The sequence below is a fragment of the Geotrypetes seraphini genome, chromosome 2, assembly GCF_902459505.1.
Source record: "Geotrypetes seraphini chromosome 2, aGeoSer1.1, whole genome shotgun sequence".
Lineage (NCBI taxonomy): Eukaryota > Metazoa > Chordata > Amphibia > Gymnophiona > Dermophiidae > Geotrypetes > Geotrypetes seraphini.
Window position 1 is genome coordinate 526642279 of NC_047085.1, and position 19803 is coordinate 526662081.

At 44.8% G+C, this 19803-nt stretch overlaps 3 protein-coding genes across 6 annotated transcripts in view; 1 reads left to right on the top strand and 2 right to left on the bottom strand.

Annotated features, from left to right (window-relative positions):
• Positions 1-674, bottom strand: part of LOC117354760 (zinc finger protein 436-like) — a 44218-nt gene extending 43544 nt beyond the window's left edge. The window contains exon 1 of one of the 2 annotated variants that reach the window (XM_033932701.1): positions 323-674. In XM_033932701.1, the coding sequence (XP_033788592.1) occupies positions 323-604 (282 nt within the window). In that variant the 5' untranslated portion in view covers positions 605-674. The remainder of the gene's footprint in view (positions 1-322) is intronic. The other variant, XM_033932700.1, reaches the window with a different exon arrangement.
• Positions 1-19803, top strand: part of LOC117354768 (zinc finger protein OZF-like) — a 265018-nt gene that overhangs the window by 168537 nt on the left and 76678 nt on the right. The gene's annotated exons all lie outside the window — the stretch shown is intronic.
• Positions 6093-18408, bottom strand: LOC117354766 (zinc finger protein OZF-like). 2 transcript variants are annotated; one of them, XM_033932721.1, is made up of 3 exons: positions 18286-18408; positions 11521-11647; positions 6093-10035 (listed from the first exon to the last, which is right to left on the bottom strand). In XM_033932721.1, exons 1-3 carry the CDS (start codon positions 18361-18363, stop codon positions 8909-8911), a joined length of 1332 nt encoding a protein of 443 aa, XP_033788612.1. In that variant the 5' UTR covers positions 18364-18408; the 3' UTR covers positions 6093-8908. The 2 variants fall into 2 exon arrangements, with proteins under 2 accessions (XP_033788612.1, XP_033788613.1); XM_033932722.1 differs by having other exon boundaries at positions 6094-10035; positions 18294-18366.

Sequence of the window (19803 nt, forward strand, 5' to 3'; positions counted from 1 at the left end):
AGTTAGTGTCTGAGCTGAAATTGCTCTTTACTGGGGTCAGTCTCCTGTAATCTCAGGGTAATGGTTTGTGAGATCCTATCATTGTCTCCTTAGGAAACTCCTGTCTGCCTGTCCAAATTAGATTGTAAGCTCTTCTGAGCAGGTACCATTTACGCCTTCCAGCACTATAGAAGTAGTAGTAGTGGTAGTGGTCTCCTCTCTGCACACAGTCTCCTGCAGCAGTCTGCCCTCCCCCCACCCCTTCCCATCCCGCTTCTGTCCTACCTCTGTGCTAGGGGCTGTCTCTTTTATTCTCAGGATAAGATGCATGGGAGTCTCTTACCTGCATACAGTCTTCTGCAGCCATGTCCGGTGCTTGATCTTGGGTCCAGGGTGCAGGGCTCAGCTCAGTCCGATGCATCCACCTTCCTATTCCAGCTCTGCTGCACAATGGCTGCTGCTTGCAAAGCTCTGTGGGCCTGGGAGGGGCTTTTGTGCTGGCAAGATAGAAAAACTGGAGCTGGAGTTGAACCAGAGCTGGGCAGAAGGGAAGATACAGAGCACAGAGACCGCAATGCTGCTGGCTGATGCCTGCTTGTGAGATTCTGGCATCCGGTTTTTCCATTTCTAAAGCTCCCTGTGTGCACTGTGACCATCCCCTGCTTTGCTCTGATCCCTTCTCCAGTCCAGGCAGTGTGTGCACAAAGAAATCTGGGATTCATTGGAGGAGTTTAAAAGGAGAGACTTAGAAAACCCGGATGGGGTATCCCCTGGCTTGGAGTTGAGGTTTTTTTAGTCCATGAAAGTACAACTATAACACATTCAAGAAAGATAGCATGAAAAGAGAATAAGAAAGGCATGGTTGAAATGACTTGGAGGTATTTACTAATGTGCAAACTGAATGATTATACCAGAAATATATACCTGTTGCCTCACCTATAGATAATCCACTGTACATCACTTTCTTGAAAGGGAGTCAAGCTAAAAAGTTCATTAAAAAGAAAACCCACACACCTTTTTTGAATTTTTATAATGTAGCCAGGGGTATTTATTTACCTTATTTATTTTTAAAATTTCTATACCGTGTTGTTCCAGAACGGTTTACAAATAGTTTGTCGCCATTTGATACATAGGAATCGCTACCGCAGCTTCGTAAAAGGAGTCCTTCATTGAGGTTGACGTTTTCCAATTTTGCACTAAATGAAGGAATTTATATTGAAATGTATAGATCAAAACGTATCTTTCACAGATTTAATATACTCTCTTAGCTGGAGGAGTTGTTTCGAGTGGGGTTTTTTTTTCTCTTTTTCATCTGACTGTTGGTGGGAGGAGAAATGGTTCTCTTGTCAGTGGCCTCTAAGGGTCCATTGACTTGATGCGTTCTATTCAATCTGATGGTTTTGTGATTGTGGGGTGCAAGTGGGCGGAGGGGGGTCATTCTGCTCGTCTTGTTCTTTTAGGGATTTGGTTGTTGGATTAGTGCTGTTTTTCCCTGGTTTGTATACTTTTATCTTAAAAAATTGTTCCAATATGATTGTAGTACTTCTTCCCTTATGACAATGATAGTATGTTTTATTTATATTTTATAGAGTTTTCTCTAATTGTATTTTGTTGGTTATAAAAATTCATGAAAATGTTTGAACTGGGAATCTTGGGGCAACTATCAGTTGTGTGCATTGACCTGCCATTGGTGGTGCCAACCAGCCTTTACGCTCCTGTGACCCTGGTCTCACATGTGACGGTCTGGCTAATTTCTTCGGGACAAGTACCCAGACCAGGGCTCACAAAGCTTTATCAACTCTAGTTGTTTTGGGAGCAGGCCAGGGCCGGGTTAATCTTGGTAGGCCCACCTGGTTTTCTGAGGAACCTGCAGATAGGAAAATAAATCAAGCCTGATAAACTTCTAAATTCTTTTACAGATTGAACTTGAAAAGGAAAAACCGAGTCATGAAACGATCCAATGGAACTAATATTCAAGTTCAGAGACAGGAAAGGTCGCACGCAGATAGGCTTCATCATAAGTCCATCCCGTTTCAGACTAGTGGACCTGTTTAAGGCTGAGCAAAGTCATTTTGAGAGCGGGGCTCGCCCTGCCTGAGGAATCTTTTCTCATAGGCTCGACATAAGAATTGACGCTGCTGGGTCAGACCAGTGGTCCAGCAGTCCGCTCACGCGGCGGACCTTAGGTCAAAGACCAGCGCTTTAAATGAGTCCAGCCTCACCTGCGTACGTTCCAGTTGAGCAGGAACTTGTCCAACTTTGTCTTGAATCCCTGGAGGGTGTTTTCCCCTATAACAGACTCCGGAAGAGCGTTCCACTCAGGGAAATGAGTCTCTTGTAGCAGAGATTCAGCCTCACCTCTGGGCTGGAACTGCCTCTTGGTGCCCAGGGTCTTGGCAGGGGCCACTCTAACAGTGCTCAATTTTCTTTTTAATTTTTATTTTCACCCTGCCCCTTTGGGCAGCTCCGCCAGGTCCCAGTACCATAGTTCCTTAAAGAGGAAACGGAGTCGGGAACACTGGTTACGCTAAAAGAAATTGCTAGAAGCAGTTGGATGCTCAGGACCAGTGTAAGATATTTTGTGACTCTAGATGAGTCCTGTAAAAAACATAACTTGATGTCATACATTTAAGTTAGCGTAGGAGGGGCCGCTGAAAAGTTCTCATCTCAGTCAAGAAGAGAATGGATGTGGAGCCATGAAACTGACTTTTCTCTTCAATGAGGCAAATGCATCCAGTAAATGGGAAACCAAGCCATTGTGACATCACCGATGAGGCATTATGACATCACAATGTCATTGAAATGAAAAGTGTGGATCAACTTGTCCGTTTCATGGCTCCACATCATTTTCTTCTTGGTTGAGCTGAGAATTTTTCAGCAGCCCCTTCTACACCCCCATGAGGGCAATTTTCAAAAGCTATTTCACCGGGACTGTGAATTTTTTAGGAATTCCCTCTGTCCATCTGCATAAATCTAGAGGTTGATGTGTCTCTTTCATCTGATAGACCACACCTTCCCTGTATCTTTTCAGGGCTTGAAGATTTTCACAATAAGACTTGAAAAATTACAGAATAGCTAATGAAATACAATAAGTAGGAAAAAAACCCCCATGACAGGTCTAGTCATCATTCAAGGACGCTTGAAACAGTAAAAAGGATTCCAAGTTTTACAAATGATTAGACAGGATGTGAGTGTGCACCTTCTTAAAGTGAGAGGTAAACCATTCCAAAAAGATAATCTTTGAAAAGGAACATGTGCCAGATTGACCTACAGCAATTTGAAATGGGAGAAACCCCAGATTCCGTCGTTTGACCATGAACTATTTTGTTAGGACTCTCTTATCATGTTTTGGTACCATACAGGCTAGAATTTAAGTGAATTCTTCAGGTCAGGACTGCATTATCTCCATGGACCTGTTGTATTCCCCAGATTTTCAATCAAAATTAATCATACAGGAAAAAAAAGGCCATTGCTTTGTTTTTCACTTCAGCCGCTTGCTGGCGTCCCTCCTTCAAAGCTGATGCCTGGTCGTGCCCGATGGTTGGGTCAGCCCTGCTCATTCGAATCCCAAGATACAGACACTCACTTCCCTGCAGCAGCCACTATGGTCAGAAGAAGAACTAACATCTGCCTTTTTTTGGCATCCTGGTTGCTCATGCAAGCCCCAGATTTTATCAGGGATAGAGGGTCCTGTTTTCATGAACTGAGCTCCAAGGTTTAGACGGCTCCGCAAGGCTCCGCAGAAGACTTTTCAGCCAGCGGGGTCTGGGGATCTCTGCCAGCTACAGGAGCAATGCTGGGTGGGCAAGTGGGATAATATAAAATTCAGGCCTATTCCAGTGTGCGTGATTGAATGGGTGGGTGCTCTAATGTAGGATGCCTAGGTGTCCCTAGGTGGGATTCTATAAGCGACACCTAGTGGTCAATTGACAACCGCGCCGAGCAGCGCCGTTTAGAGAATCAGGCCCTTAGTTTATAATTGGGTGTAAAATTGATCGCACAGTAATCTTCAGCATTGTGCACCAAAATCCCATAGTGCATAATCCAAAGGAGGGTGTGGCCGGGGGGGGTTAGGAGCATCCCAAAAATGTACCTGCAGAATAGCAGGGATGGGCACCCAAAGTGTAATTTCTGGCACTCGTCTTTATTATAGACTAGCCTCAACAGCCCAAAACATAGGCCTGACATTATAGGAGAGGAGTACTATCCAATCTTCTAGAAATCTTCCTAGATGGGAAGCTCCTCAAGTAAACCGTTCTGAGCTCTCCAGGGAGAACGGTATCGAAAATTAAATAAATTTGCTCATATATTTCAGGAAGTGTTTCAGTCCTTCTGTCCAACCTTTCTGCATTGTGATGGGCCTAGCAAGTCTCAGTGTTTCACTGGAGATTCTCCCATGAACCTGCCTTAAAGCTTAAAAAGCGCCTGTGGAGAGCCCTGAAGATTTTGAGCAGGATTGGAAGTGTTCTCCTAGTCTCGAGATGGGTGATGATCGCTAGATGACAATGTAAGAAAACAAAAAGATTAGCTGAAGGAGGTTCGAAAATTCTCCTTATTTCTGGGCAATGTTCAACACTATTATAATGTGCCAACGCAGTAGATAACACTTGGACATGTTTTAATGTAAAGAAATGTCTGCTAGGACCTCAATCTTGCAAAAGGGAGACTCTTTTGGAAGCTGGAAGGTTTCAAACACAAATCTACTTAACTAGTTCTGTAATATCAACTCGTCCATGCTTCTGTCTCTGACTTGCGTGCATTGCTCACTTCAAGTATTTTAACCTAGAACAAACTAAAACACATACGATAGCTAATACTTTATTCAGGCTTGAACTAGGTACGAGGACGTTTCTTCTAAAAGTAACTAGAACACAGGAAAAGCCCTGAGAAAAGGTGCTTCATCTCAACTCAGGTGATATCAGCCCTTTCATAATGGAAATGTCTTTAGGGCCTCACCTTCAAGCTTCAGCAGGGTTCCCATGTGAATCCCTTCCTACGCTCCCTTTCATTGGGGCTATCTCAGGTCTTCTAGTTACTGTGGCTGTGAAACTCTCACTCAAGTACTGGATCAAGAGAACTCTGCAATTTATGGGTAATTCCATGTGAACTGCTCCAGTTTCAGAGGGTCCCCACTTGATATCTTACACAATTGGCCCAAATAAAGGGGCCCTAACTCTGAACCCAGTTGAAACTATGCCCCCAAACTCTGGATATCTTCATTAGAGGTCTCTGGAAATTTTTTTTTATCAATTTCTGAGATGGTTTGAGTAGGGAGCTCTGGACCACTTGTCATGAAATAACCCCATATACAAGATTCTTGTCCTGGGATCTTTCCATTGCATTGAATCCTTATCTTGGATGGCATTGGATGCTTGGGCTCTTACCTTTGTCTGTGTGATATGTCAGAGACTCATCTTCTAGTTGTTTCCATAATACGATGCTCCGACTCAGCATAGCATCTTCTAGAACATTCCACACTGCTCTGACTCAGCAGTTTCAAGTTTATCTTTATTTGATATACTGCCACAGGGACATACCATGTCAGAAGTTTACAATATTAAAACATCTAACAGTAGGAGCAGTATAATCAAAGATAGGAACTACAAATTTGACAGAAAGGAAGAGAGAGAGAGAGAGAGAGAGAGAAAAAAAAGACTACATTCTCAAGAGGGGAGAAGGTAAAGAGAAGATACAGTTACATCTCAAGCTCAGTACTCCAACATGGGTGCCCCAAATCCCAGAAAGCAAGGAGACCTAAAAAGTACAATTCAGCTAACAGGCCCATATATTTCTAAACAGAGGGGTCTCAAGATCTGTCTTAAATTCCTGGGGCATTGGCAGTTGACGTAGACATAATGGAAATAACGGAAGGGGATTCCATTAAGTAGGGGCTGTAACATTAAGCAGATAATTTTTTTTAAATATGTTCCGAGAATCTACGAATAATTCTGTTGTGCTGAACAGCACCTTCTAGAGCAGTGGTTCCCAACCCTGTCCTGGAGGACCACCAGGCCAATCGAGTTTTCAGGCTAGCCCTAATGAATATGCATGGAGAAGATTTGCATGCCTATTACTTCCATTATATGCAAATCTCTCTCATGTATATTCATTAGGGCTAGATTGGCCTGGTGGTCCTCCAGGACAGGGTTGGGAACCACTGTTCTAGAACAGGTAGTGCTTAATGGAGTTCAAAAATACATGAGACAACTAGAAGATCGATCATGGCAAGAGGAGGGTAATGAAGCAGCGCAGTTGTGGTGGTGACATTTGGGCAGGGGGCCATCAATGCCCTCTCCCACACTTTCCACCTCAGTTACTGTGGACACTGCACTGCAAAAAACAGGCACTAAGTGCAAGAGTGCACACCCTTTATAATTGCCAATCTAGAACCTAACTTTAGATCCCAGTCTTGCATCCGCTGAAACCCGAGTTAAGAACGCCAAGGCCGAATTCTGTAAATAGACATGCAACTTTTCAGAACATCCCTGACACGGCTATGGCCATGCCCTCTTTTGAGTTACATGCTATTAGAGGTAGGCGCCATGCCTTATAGAGTACTGCACAGCACCATCTGCCTAACCACGCTATCTACTACCCCTGGTGCCAAGATTTCTTGAATTCAAATACATGTTTTGTTTGTAGTTAGTATACTTAATTCGGGTTTGTGTGCAAATCTGGCCATCATATATAGAATCCAGGGGTTAGTTAGAGACTGGGTGGTATTGCAGAGCAGTAAACATAATCCAGGATGCCAAACCTTTAATATTGTGATAGGTGAGGGAGAGGGGAAGTCCTGCAGCTTCCCTCCCTGATAAGTACAGCAACCTTAGAGAGAATGAACCCCCCCCCCCCCATGGGTCTGCAGGCAATATGTGATACCCTCCCAGGGAGGTGAGAGGGCAGATTCTGTGCAAGGGTGGACCAGAGACAAAGAAGATACTCCCATGGAGATAGGGGAGAGGAAGGTTGGCCCCTCTGAATCAGAAGGCATGGAGTTGGCATGCCCAGAAACCTCCAAAGAGATCCAAGACATGGATCGGAATTGAGAAGAGGATTCCCAAACTTCCCCTTTGCCTTAGGACAACAGAATTGGGTGATGGGGGATAAACCCAGGAGGTGAAAGATTTGTCCCTAGGGATGGCGTTGCCGATTGCTTTGAGGAAAAGAAACCAAAGGGTGGGATCTTTAAGAATAAAATGGTGGCTGAAGTGACCCAAATAGGGAATCTGCATATCATTTGCATAAGTGACTAAGTGCTACATGAGGACTTTAGAGCAGAAGGAAGAGGGGAGAAGAAAAGAAGGGAGCACCTGCCTTGCTCTCAAGAACTTCATCATCCCAACTAAGTGGAATGAGCTTAAATTAAAGACTGAATTTTTGTCTATGAAACAGGAGAGTCCGACTGAGGACTTGAGGGAAGGCTAGGACCCAAAGGGTGTGTTCAGACTCTTTTGCACCATAGGAGAGAGGACTTCCTCAGCAAGGGAGACTACTGTATCCAGAGGGAGATCCCTGCAGAGGACCTTTCCAGAAGAGAGATAGACAGCAATCCTGGTGGTAAAGACCTAAGGGCAACATCCACGACTTCACTACAACACATTTATTGTCCATGGTACTTTTCCATCATCACTATGTTGAATATTGAGCTCCTTTTCACTTATTATTGTATGGTTAAACAAATTTAACAAGGCACATGTCTTTGGTAGGTTTAATCCCTGTAGAGCTGTAAAATGATATCTCTGTATAAGAGAAAGCAGATCAAGTGTTAAGTACATTGAGGATCGGAGCAGAAATGTAGGAGTGAGCCCCAAAGCTGGATAGCAGGTTGTGCCGTATTTGTTTCAGGCAGGTTTTGGGCAACCAACATCTTGAGAACATTCCAGAAGGACTCAGGATACGCCCTCAGAAAGGATGGGTGGATACAGAAGCAAGCAGAAGAATGAATCTACCGAGGTAAAGAGAAGCTGGGTGTTCCTAGTTTGTAAGGAGGCACCAAGTTAGATCAGCATCATGTTAAGACCACTAAACTGAGATTCTCAGGTAAGAAAGGAACATAATCTCCAGGTGTAAGTAGAACAGATGACTGAAGCCTCTAACCCATCCAGTTACAAAGTACAAATTAATAACAAGCCACCAAGGTCAGAAGTCATCTCTAGAAGCATCTAAACCACCAAAGTGAAGAGGATTCAGCCGAATTTAAATCATACTCTATTCTGCCTAATACACAAACACTTCCATCGGTGCTTATATGTGATTTTGGTACACTTTCAGACTTTAACACCAGTGTGTGTTGGAATGAGAAGAAAATTAGAAAAAAAAAAACTGGAGATGTTCATCTTCTGACCCCAGAGCTCCTTATATTACGTTAACAGTAAAGCCCGATATGCTCGGTACCTTTGATGACCCATAAGACGCTTGTGTCCTTCAATATGAAAGTGTTTGAAGCGCATAAGGGATGGTGGAAATGGATAACAGAGATGGAAAAGAACCAAGGAAGCCCTAAGCCAACGTGTGATGGAGTGAAGTTCAAGCACTTTCGGAGATAAGGGAACCCATCAAATTTTGAGCTGAGAGATGTATCAAATACGTAATGGTCTGAATTATCTAACCCTTAGGAGAGGATACACAAGACAGAATAAGCCTTACATTAAGGGACCACCACACTCATCAGATTATTTTCTACAGGATTTTCATCTAAGCCCAAAGAAACAACTGGTCATTTGTTCTACAAACAGCTCAAGTTCTGCTTTCTACAGCAAAGGACACATATTTGATATCTCCTGCTAGCTAGTGACAGTAGCTAAAAAATAAAACAAAGCAAGCATGAACTCTGAGTACCTAGATGGGAATCTTGCCTCCTACAGAGGACATTATTTCTACTGTGCCTTCTTGCTCTTTGGACATAGCATGGTCAGTTCAGATTCCATCTCTACACAGAACCATCCAAGTCACAGATAAAAGCTTTAGACTTTGAATCTGCTGCTGCCAGTCGAGCATGGATCTTCTGGTGTTTGACAAGGTTGTGCTTGAGAAAGAAGCTGCCGCCACATTCAGAACACAGAAATGGCCTCTCTCCATTGTGTATTTCCATGTGCCGGTCAAGGATTTGCTTTTGGTTGAAGGTCAGCTGACACACAGAGCATACGAATGGCCTTTCTCCTGTGTGGATCCTTTGGTGCCGTACCAAATGCTGCTTATATCCGAAGATCTTCCGACACACACAGCACAGATAACTCTTCTTTTCACCCGGACGGTTTCCTTTCTGGACTACAAAATCCAACTGGTAGCCCAGGGTATTTGCAATTTCACTGCAGTTGTTGGACTTATGTCCCAGATGAATCTTCTGGTGATTCACAAGAGCTTCCTTTCTGGGGAAGCTTCTCCCGCATCCATTACAGGAGAATGGCCTCTCTATTGTGTGAGTTTCTTGGTGCTTCAAAAGGTATCGCTTCCGATTGAAGCTTTTCCCACATTCATTACATGAAAAAGGTCTCTCCCCGGTATGGGTTCTCTGGTGGATGATAAGATCTGCTTTACGGTTAAAGCTTTCTCCACATTCAGGACAGGAGAAGGGTCTTTCTCCGGTGTGCAGCCTCCGATGTGTTGTGAAGTTGCCCTTGTGATTGAAGCTCATGCCACAGTCGTTACATATAAAGAGCACCCGACGTTCTTCATGTATCTTCTGATGTCTGGTTAGATGCTGCTTGTGCGTGAAACCTTTCTTGCATTGCAAACAGATGAAGCGTCGTTGAAGTGTATGCAGGCTCTGGTGGTTCCTCAGCTTGGACTCCAGGCGGAACCGTCGGTCACACTTCGTGCATTTGAAGGGTTTCTCTACTGCATCCTTCATCAGCTCTTCAGCCTGCCTGGGACCCTCTAACACCTCTCTGGCTTTGTTTCCCACTCCTTGCTGGAAATCACTTTGACTCGTATAGGTCCAGTTCCTATCACTGGAGAACCTGTGCTCTGTGCTCCGGTCATCTTCTGCTGGCATCAAGGGCTGAAAATGTAGGACTTCGGGGCATTCCTTCTGATGTTCCGTCCCAGTGCCATACCCTGCAGAAGATCAAAAACACCGTTATCCATCAGGTTTGGATCTAGTGAATGAAAGTGATTCTCTCTCTCTGTGAAGGCTGACTTTATGGGGGCAATTTTCAAGCTCTATGGGAACCTGAAGGCTGCAAGCTGATTTTGAAACAACTTTGCAGAGCCATAAGCCATCACTAAGATGGTCTTGGAGAAAACCAGGGCTTATTCCTAGGATCTGTTAAGCCGCAATGATTCCTTGCTGGAAATTGTGTGATATAAGAAACTCTATGGTTTAGTACAGTTTGATTCTTTGGGATCTTGCCAGGTACTTGGGACGGCCACATACTGGGCTTGATGGGCCTTCGGTCTCTCTCAGTATAGCAAGGCTTATGTTCTTAAAACGTGCCAGGTAAGAATATGCGTGGATTTCAAAAAAGCTGCAGGCTACAGAAAATTACCCCCTAAATCAAATGTTTGCTTCACTTTTCCAAATGTTCTACAACCCAATGACTGTATTTATATAAAAATAAAATGTAAACAACCTGCCCTTTAAATGTATGTAAATCTGGAGATTGAAGTCACTCAAGAAGGCCATGAGATATGTTCTGGAACCATCTCACCAAACGTGATCTGTCTATGAAGGAGTGGCACTGCCACTGAACACAGGACATGTGTCACGGGTGGGGACTCTTCTAAGGCAAATGGAACAAGTCCTGCAAAGCGGGTTGGACGTTCAGGCCGTCCGTGTCTGCCACACCCTACTTGATGAAGCCTTTGGGGTGCAGGCAGTCTATTTCAAATCTCAAAATAGGGCAAAAGTTATCAACGTGAGCTACTGTTAGGACGGGTTATTTTAATGTTAACCCCAGTTATTAGTAACTCGGTCTCATTGAATAAAATAGTGTGAGTTAGTGGTAAAATAATACACTTTAACAGTAGCCCATGTTGATAACTTCCCCACTTACGGTGAAGTGTAACCAGAGCTGATTCTGATGTCATAATACCTCATTCCAGCAGTGCCTAAGAGCCAACCTCGTCAGTGATGTCACAGTGGCTTCATTGCCCTATAGATGCCTCACTTCTGATTCTGTGATGTCATAATACCTCATTCCAGCAGTGCCTAAGAGCCAACCTCGTCAGTGATGTCACAGTGGCTTCATTGCCCTATAGATGCCTCACTTCTGATTCTGTGATGTCATAATACCTCATTCCAGCAGTGCCTAAGAGCCAACCTCGTCAGTGATGTCACAGTGGCTTCATTGCCCTATAGATGCCTCACTTCTGATTCTGTGATGTCATAATACCTCATTCCAGCAGTGCCTAAGAGCCAACCTCGTCAGTGATGTCACAGTGGCTGCATTGCTTTTACTTAGCTCACTTTTCTTATACATAACAGTGATTTCCATTCCTAGAGACATTTCTTATTTCTTATGAGGAAGGGTGTTATTAAAATGGGCCCATTATACACTCTAAAGGGTCCAGAGGGAAGAGCACTGAAAATCTCTCCCTTACCTAAAGAGATCAGGAGCTGCAGGTTCTCCTCCATCACTTCCCGGTGAAGCTCCTTCTGCCATTCTTTCAAATACTCCCACTCCTCTTGGGAAAAGTAGACAGCAATGTCATCAAACGTCACTGGGTCCTGGAAACCAAAGCAAAAACATACATAATGTCTCTCACCTCTCGTCTCTAGCAGCATTACGTTGGAAATACGGACCTGTCAAATGATCAACACCAGGCGGTCCTTCATCCCTTCCAAATTAAAGACACGGTGATATGTCTTTCTCTAGCTAGACGCCCACTCCTCTCAATCAACCCTTCTACCTTGCCCTGCACCTGGCTCAGCCCCTCTAGCACTCGGTGATCTGTTGCTATCCAGACTTTTAAGGGGGTCATTTTCAAACTTTCTTATACATTTTACACAGGTAACATCAAGCCAACAGTGGACAACCTAGGTCACAATTACTGGCAAGATCCCATGGAGTAAAACAGATTTTATGCTGCTTATCCTAGAAATAAGTGGATTTTTATTTTCGGAAATGATACAAACCTTTTTGAAACCCTGCTAAGCTAACTGCTATCACCACATTATCTGACAAGGAATTCCAGAATTACATGTTGAGTTAAAAAGTATTTTCTCCAGTTTGTTTTAAATCTACTACTTAATAGCTTCATTGCATGCCCCCCCTAGTCCTGTTGCTGATTGGAAAGTTCTGTCTGTGGAATCAGAACGAAGTAGAAAGGTAGCGGATGGTGACAGAACTGATTATGGAAAAAGCGATACTGGATCTGGTTCTCACAAATGGGGAAAAGTGTCTCTAAGGTCCGAGTGGGAGCCCAAATGGTTTGCTTTGATATAACAACTAATGCAAAGGGCAGCCACACAAAACTCAAAGCTCTGGATGTGTGGATTTTAGTAAAATGGAGGAGTATCTGAAAAAAGAGTTAATAGGATGGAAGGACATCAGGGAAGTGGGAAAAACAGTGGTCCAAGCTGAAAGAGGCAATAAAAAATGGCCACTGATCTTTATGCAAGGAAAATAAATAAAAACAAGAGAAAAGTAATGGCAGAGAAAATAAAGGCAAAAGAGTTGGTGTTCGTGAGTGATGCATTTGGGGGGAGTAGAAATCTGAGGGTGATGTATGTGCTCAGAGGCGAAAGGCTGAACTGCACAGATGGGGAGAGGGACCTTGGGCTGATAGTGGATCTGAAGGCGACAAGGCAGTGGCTGTAGCCAGGAGGATGCTAGGCTGACCAGTGCTCCCCCGCAAATTTGCGGTCCCGGTCATTCGTGGTATTTTCCAACTGCGAATGACTGGGCAGGAGAGGGCAGCCGGAGGGGCAGGAGAGGGCAGCCGGAGGGGCAGGAGAGGGCAGCCGGAGGGGCAGGAGAGGGCAGCCGGAGCGCTGGTGAGTGAAGGAAATCACTCATGGTATGCTCCGACCGCCTCTTCCTGTACTAAAGTTGGACCTCACCAATCAGAAGCTCCTGGAGCGGACCCCCGCGAATATCGGGGGAATACTGTATAGAGAGAGATGTAATCAGCAGAAGAAAGGAGGTGTTGACCCCACTTGGAGAGTTGTGTTCAGTTTTGTAGGCCACATCTAGTCAAGGATATAAGAAGATGAAGTGGTCCAGAGAAAGGTAAGGAAAATGGTATGGAGTTTGCACCAAAAGACATACAAAAAGAGATTGGAAGACCTGAATACTCTAGAAGGTGAGAAGGGACAGGGGAGATATGATATAGATGTTTAAATACTTAAAAAGTATTAATACCAAACTAAATATTTTCCAGAGAAGGGAAGATGGTGAAACTAGAGGTTGAGAGGGGTAGATTTGAGAGGAATGTTAGGGAATTCTTTTTCATGGAGCGTGTGGTGGATGCCAGGAATGCTCTCCCGAGGAAGATGATGGGCATGGGATGAACACAGAAGATCTCTAGGAATGGACTAACTTTCACCGCCTGAATCCTGCAAAGAAGATGGTTTGGATAGGCTGGAATGGGCTTCAATGGGAACTCCAGTAGTTGGAGCCCAAGAACAGTACAGAGCTGATTTCTAAAGTCTATGGACCAGAAAAAAGACAATTTTATTTAATCATGAATTTATAATGCATATGAGGAAAGACTAAAAAGGTTAGAGATGGCTGAGGGGAGATAGGATTGAAGTCTACAAAATCCTGAGTGGAGTCAATTTTTCACTCCGTCAAAAATTACAAAGACAAGGGGACACTCGATGAAGTTACAGGGAAATACTTTTATGTATAACAATTTTTATTGAAAGAATCAAATAATCAGTACAATAGGATAATACTAAAATACATTCAATACAATAAGAATTACAATAATATTTCATACAAATTTAAATCATTCTTTCAAATTTAATTTCCATATGAATTAATTCAATCTTATCTACACCCCCCTTAATTCCATCCCCTACCCACTATCTTCCCCTAAATGAAATCCCTCACCCTGGATGAAAGTTGACAAAAATAAAGAATTAAAATAAATAACTGGAATGTAATTAGTAAACCTAATTTTCATAATAAATAGTTTTAAAACCAATAGGAGGAAATATTTTTTCACTCAGAGAATAGTTAAGCTCTGGAACGCGTTGTCAGAGGTTGTGGTCAGAGCGGATAGCGTAGCTGGTTTTAAGAAAGATTTGGACAAGTTCCTGGAGGAAAAGTCCATAGTCTGTTATGGAGAAGCCACTGCTTGCCCTGGATCGGTAGTGTGGGATATTGCTACTCCTTGGGTTTTGGCCAGGTACTAGGGACCTGGATTGGCCACCATGAGAACGGGCTACTGGGCTTGATGGACCATCGGTCTGACCCAGTAAGGCTATTCTTATGGACAGACTGGATGGAGTGAGTGGCGCAGTGGTTAAAGCTACAGCCTCAGCACCCCGGGGTTGTGGGTTCAAACCCATGCTGCTCCTTGTGACCCTGGGCAAGTCACTTAATACCCCCCCCATCCCCTATTGCCCCAGGTCCATTGGATAGATTGTGAGCCTGCCGGGACAGACAGGGAAAAATGCCTAAGTACCTGAATAAATTAATGTAAACCATTCTGAGCTGCCTCGAGAGAACGGTGTAGAAAAATGAATGAATCATTAGGTCTTTATCTTCTATAATTTGCTCTATCTCCCCTGAGGTGTCTCTTGTACAGTTCACAGAGAACGAATGCTGCGGATACACAGATCCGTTTTGTAAGAAACATAGAAACATGGCGGCAGATAAAGGCCAAATGGCCCGTCCAGTCTGCCCGTCCTTAGTAAGCAGCCTCTCTTTTTCTCTCTGAGATCCCAGGCCCTCTTGAATTCAGACACAGTCTCTGTCTCCCCCACCTCTTCAGATAAAGGCCAAATGGCCCGTCCAGTCTGCCCGTCCTTAGTAAGCAGTCTCTCTTTTTCTCTCTGAGATCCCAGACACAGTCTCTGTCTCCCCCACCTCTTCAGATAAAGGCCAAATGGCCCGTCCAGTCTGCCCGTCCTTAGTAAGCAGTCTCTCTTTTTCTCTCTGAGATCCCAGACACAGTCTCTGTCTCCCCCACCTCTTCAGATAAAGGCCAAATGGCCCGTCCAGTCTGCCCGTCCTTAGTAAGCAGCCTCTCTTTTTCTCTCTGAGATCCCAGTCACAGTCCCTGTCTCCCCCACCTCTTCCGGGAGACTGTTCTATGCATCTACCATTACGCCAGAGCCTCTCACCTCTTCACGTCATCCTCTGCCCTCTCGTTGCAAATGAAAGAGACTCGATTCACGTAGGTATTTCCACGTCTCTATCATATCTCCCCTCTCCCGCCTTTCCTCCAGATCTTTCAGTCTGTCCCCTTACGCCTTATGATGAAGACCACACCCCATTTTAGTAGCCTTTCCCTGGACCGACTCCATCCTGTTTAGATCTTTTTGGAATGTACACAATGAGGTCTCACCAGTCTTATACAGAGGCATCGATACCTCCTTTTTCCAAATGGCCAGACCTCTTCCTATGCAACCTAGCATCCTTTTAACTTTTGCCGTCACCTTTTCAACCTGAAATGTACATTCTGGAATCCAAAGTTACCGCAAAAACAAAATACCACGGCACAGTATAAATTGATAAGCATGCAGATTACTGCTGTGTTCAAACTGCAGCAGTAATCCGCAGCTCACTGATAAATGTGGCATTTCTTGCCAGTACCTGAATGGTGATTGGCAAATTGACCTTCCCCAGTGCAAGCCATTATCCTCTTAAAGATGGCAACACCAGAGGCAGGAACAAGTGGGCAGCGCTACTATTTCTTTGAGGGGGATTTGAGGGTGAGGGAAAGGTTGGGGACAGAGGATCCGGTCAGAGGATGGACATTGCTGGGTGGTTGGGTTTGGCGTGAGAGAGGGAGTGCCGCTGGACAACCACTCGTCGTAAATTAATCCTTCTATGTTGCACTAGATTTCCTGCATGGTTGGTGCAAGTTAACATCCACACTGAAGCCCGTACACCAAAACCGTATTACACCTGTGTTAACTGTTTGTCAAATTTTCTCCATGAGCCCCTCTGATACTACAGAAAACCCAGCCTGAGATTCCTTCGCCCAATCTTTGCTAAATGATCACACGTTGGCAAGGACGACATTTACTGAGGGAGGGACAGGTCAAATTGTGACTTTGGACATCAGATCTTGGCTGCAGTGAAGTTTAGGTCATCCTTCAGCCTTCAGAGAACTGCAGTGCTAAGAGTAAGCCATGGGGGAAGCCACTGCTTGCCCTGGAATCTGGCTTCCTCTTTGAGATTCTGGACGCTTGTCAGTCTTTGGCCACTGTGAAAGCAGGAGACCGGGCTAGATGGACCATTGGTCAGAGCCACTATGTCCTTGAATTCTTAGGCATCCCTGGCTTACCATTTCTAGTGCCAGTAGGTGGACACGGACCATACAATGGTGATAAGTACTCAGCTTTGAAAAAGCCTCTGCCCAGAAGAGCTTACCATCTGAGGAAATAGGAGATCAAATGACTTGCCTAAAGGTAACAAGAAGTGCCAGTGGGAGTAGTAAGATTTGAACCCAGATCTGCCTAGCTGGGTCCCTCCTTGTAGTACTTTCGATTACGATATCCTTCTTGGGGTTTCTTTGTTTTGTTTTGTTTTGGGGGGGTTCTCTCAAAGTATAAATACAATTTTCTCCCTAGTAGCCATATTTTCTCTCCTATATTTTCCACTGCCAAGGCTTCTGTTCAGCTGTCTGTGCTGTATGAGTACAGTCTGCACTTGGGGCTATAATGAAGCTTCGGTCTTCTCTTATCCATGCTGTATTTTTATTTCGTTTGTATCAATGCGATACCTCTTTGGGAGATCTGTTGGGGGTTGACCGTACTTTTCAGCTATCTGTCCAGGATCTGTGCTCTGCTCCAGGTATCAGTGATATTTCCATAAAGATGTGATCAAACATCTGTTTGTGCTGTATTCCAGCTTCACCTGTTCTCACACTGGAAACAGCGAGAAGCATTTATCTTTACCCAGTAAAAAAACAGAGAATGCTGTAGTAACTCTGGGCTCTAGAGGGTCGCAGATGGGATTCATATGGCTCCAGAAAAAAAGAGAACGGATTGAGACATCCGGGTTTTCCTTCCATTGCTTTCCATGGAAGTAAAACCCGGATAGCTCATTCCATCCTCCTTCCGTTGTTTTCCATGGAAGTAAAACCCGGATAGCTCATTCCGTCGCTTTCAATGGAAGTAAAACCCGGATAGCTCATTCCGTCCTCCTTCCGTTGCTTTCCATGGAAGTAAAACCCGGATAGCTCATTCCGTCCTCCTTCCGTTGCTTTCCATGGAAGTAAAACCCGGATAGCTCATTCCGTCCTCCTTCCGTTGCTTTCCATGGAAGTAAAACCCGGATAGCTCATTCCATCCTCCTTCCGTTGCTTTCAATGGAAGTAAAACCCGGATAGCTCATTCCGTCCTCCTTCCGTTGCTTTCCATGGAAGTAAAACCCGGATAGCTCATTCCGTCCTCCTTCCGTTGCTTTCAATGGAAGTAAAACCCGGATAGCTCATTCCGTCCTCCTTCCGTTGCTTTCCATGGAAGTAAAACCCGGATAGCTCATTCCGTCCTCCTTCCGTTGCTTTCAATGGAAGTAAAACCCGGATAGCTCATTCCGTCCTCCTTCCGTTGTTTTCCATGGAAGTAAAACCCAAATATCTCATTCCGTCACTTTCCATGGAAGTAAAACCCGGATAGCTCATCCCATCCTCCTTTCGTCGCTTTCCATGGAAGTAAAACCTGGATATCTCATTCCGTCGTTTTCAATGGAAGTAAAACCCGGATAGCTCATTCCGTCCTCCTTCCATTGCTTTCAATGGAAGTAAAACCCGGATAGCTCATTCCGTGCTCCTTCCGTTGCTTTCCATGGAAGTAAAACCCGGATATCTCATTCCGTCGCTTTCCATGGAAGTAAAACCCGGATGTCTCATTCCGTCGCTTTCAATGGAAGTAAAACCCGGAGAGCTCATCTCGTCCTCCTTCCGTCGCTTTCCATGGAAGTAAAACCCGGATGTCTCATTCCGTTCTCCTTTTTCAGGAGCCATATGGTAAGCTTAGGTTGCTCCTGGTCTCTTTCACCCTCTATGGATTTCAGGACTTGTGCTCAATTCACCCTGTACTCTCAGGACAACATGCATGAGAGTCTCCTGCTTTCATACAGAGAGCTGCAGCCATGTCCCTTTCTGTCTCTAGGAATCCTGCGGCCAGAGAGCGCCTGAGCTAGGGTCAGCCTATTGCCAGGATACCGTGCAAAAGTCTCCTACCTGCTCACAGTCCACCGTAACAATGTCCAGGGCCGGATCCTGGGTCCAGACTGCAGAGCTCACCTCTGTGCTGTCCATCTCTGCTCTGCTGCACAATGGCGGCTGCTGCTGCCTGCAAAGATCTGTGGGCCTGGGAGGGGTCTGAGTACTGGCAGGATGGAAACTCTGGAGCTGGAGTTCAAACAGGGCACGGGCACGTGGCAAGATGCAAGGAAGTATTGGTGGCTGATGCAAGATCATGAGACACTCAGTGATCCAATTCCGTTTGGGGTTTTTCTTTAAGCTCCCTGGGAGTTGCAGGCTGACTTCCAGACAGGACAATCTCTGATCCTCTCCTGGTTTTCGAGGATCCCTGCTCCAAGCCAAGCATGCAGAAAAACACAAAGAAATCTGGGTCAATTCCAGAATGAGCAGAAAGGGGAGAGAGTAAAACAGGACAGGAAATGGGTAGTTCCTTGCTTGGAATTACTTGCCAGAGAGTTTGCTCCCATTCCTTACATGCCCTGATCCTTCACTCTCAGAGACAAAAATATTTGTTAAGGCTTCCAAATGAATCCGGACAGGGGTTACCCCGCTGCATGCAGGGATTTGCAGTTCACATTTCCCTTAGAAAACCAAGACTGCAACTTCCAGCATTCACTACACTAAACCTAGGCAAATCCACCAGGACAGACAGAGAAAAATGCTCTGAATGTCAACCACTTAGAGTCGATCATAAGTGGTATACTGCTACTCATTCAGCCATGTGCAACCCTAACACTCTGTAGGCCAGTCCTCGCCATGCTTCCCTCTTTTCCAAAGCTGAACCAGCTGGAGAAATGGGCGGAAAAGTGGCAGATGAAGTTTAACATAGAAAAATGCAAAGTGATGCACCTGGGTAGGAAAAACAAGGATCATGAATACAAAATGTTAGATGCAGCATTGGGAAAGAGCGAACAAGAAAGGGACCTGGGGATACTGATAGACAGGAACCTGAAGCCGTCGGCTCAATGCGCAGCGGCGGCAAAGAAAGCAAACAGGATGTTGGGCATGATAAAGGACGGGATCACGAGTAGATCAGCGGGCGTCATAATGCCGCTTTACAGAGCAATGGTCAGACCACACTTGGAATACTGTATCCAACACTGGTCTCCATACCTAAAGAAGGATATAACCCTGCTGGAGAGGGCGCAGAGGCGAGCCACGAAATTAGTAAAAGGTATGGAAAATTTGAGCTACTAAGAACGCCTCAGAAAACTGGGACTGTTTAAATTGAATCAGGTTGGGCAGACTGGATGGACCATTTGGGTCTTTATCTGCCGTCATCTACTATGTTACTATGTTACCCTCAAAAAGAGGAGACTGCGAGGGGATACGATAGAGACTTTTAAAATACTAAAAGGATTCGACAAAATAGAGCAAGAAACATCGTTATTCACATTGTCAAATGTGACACGGACAAGAGGTCATGGACTGAAACTGAGGGGCAGCAGGCCCAGGACAAATGTCAGGAAGTTCTGTTTCGCACAGCGAGTGGTG

Bases quoted from the DNA above. Each gene is read 5' to 3' on its own strand.
- LOC117354766 (XM_033932721.1), bottom strand. From the start codon at position 18,363: ATGGACAGCACAGAGGTGAGCTCTGCAGTCTGGACCCAGGATCCGGCC. The intron at 11,648-18,285 runs GTAGGAGACTTT...TTTGGTTTCCAG, and splicing joins TTACGGTGGACTGTGAGCAG to GACCCAGTGACGTTTGATGA. The intron at 10,036-11,520 runs GTAAGGGAGAGA...GATCTTCTGCAG, and splicing joins GCAGCTCCTGATCTCTTTAG to GGTATGGCACTGGGACGGAA.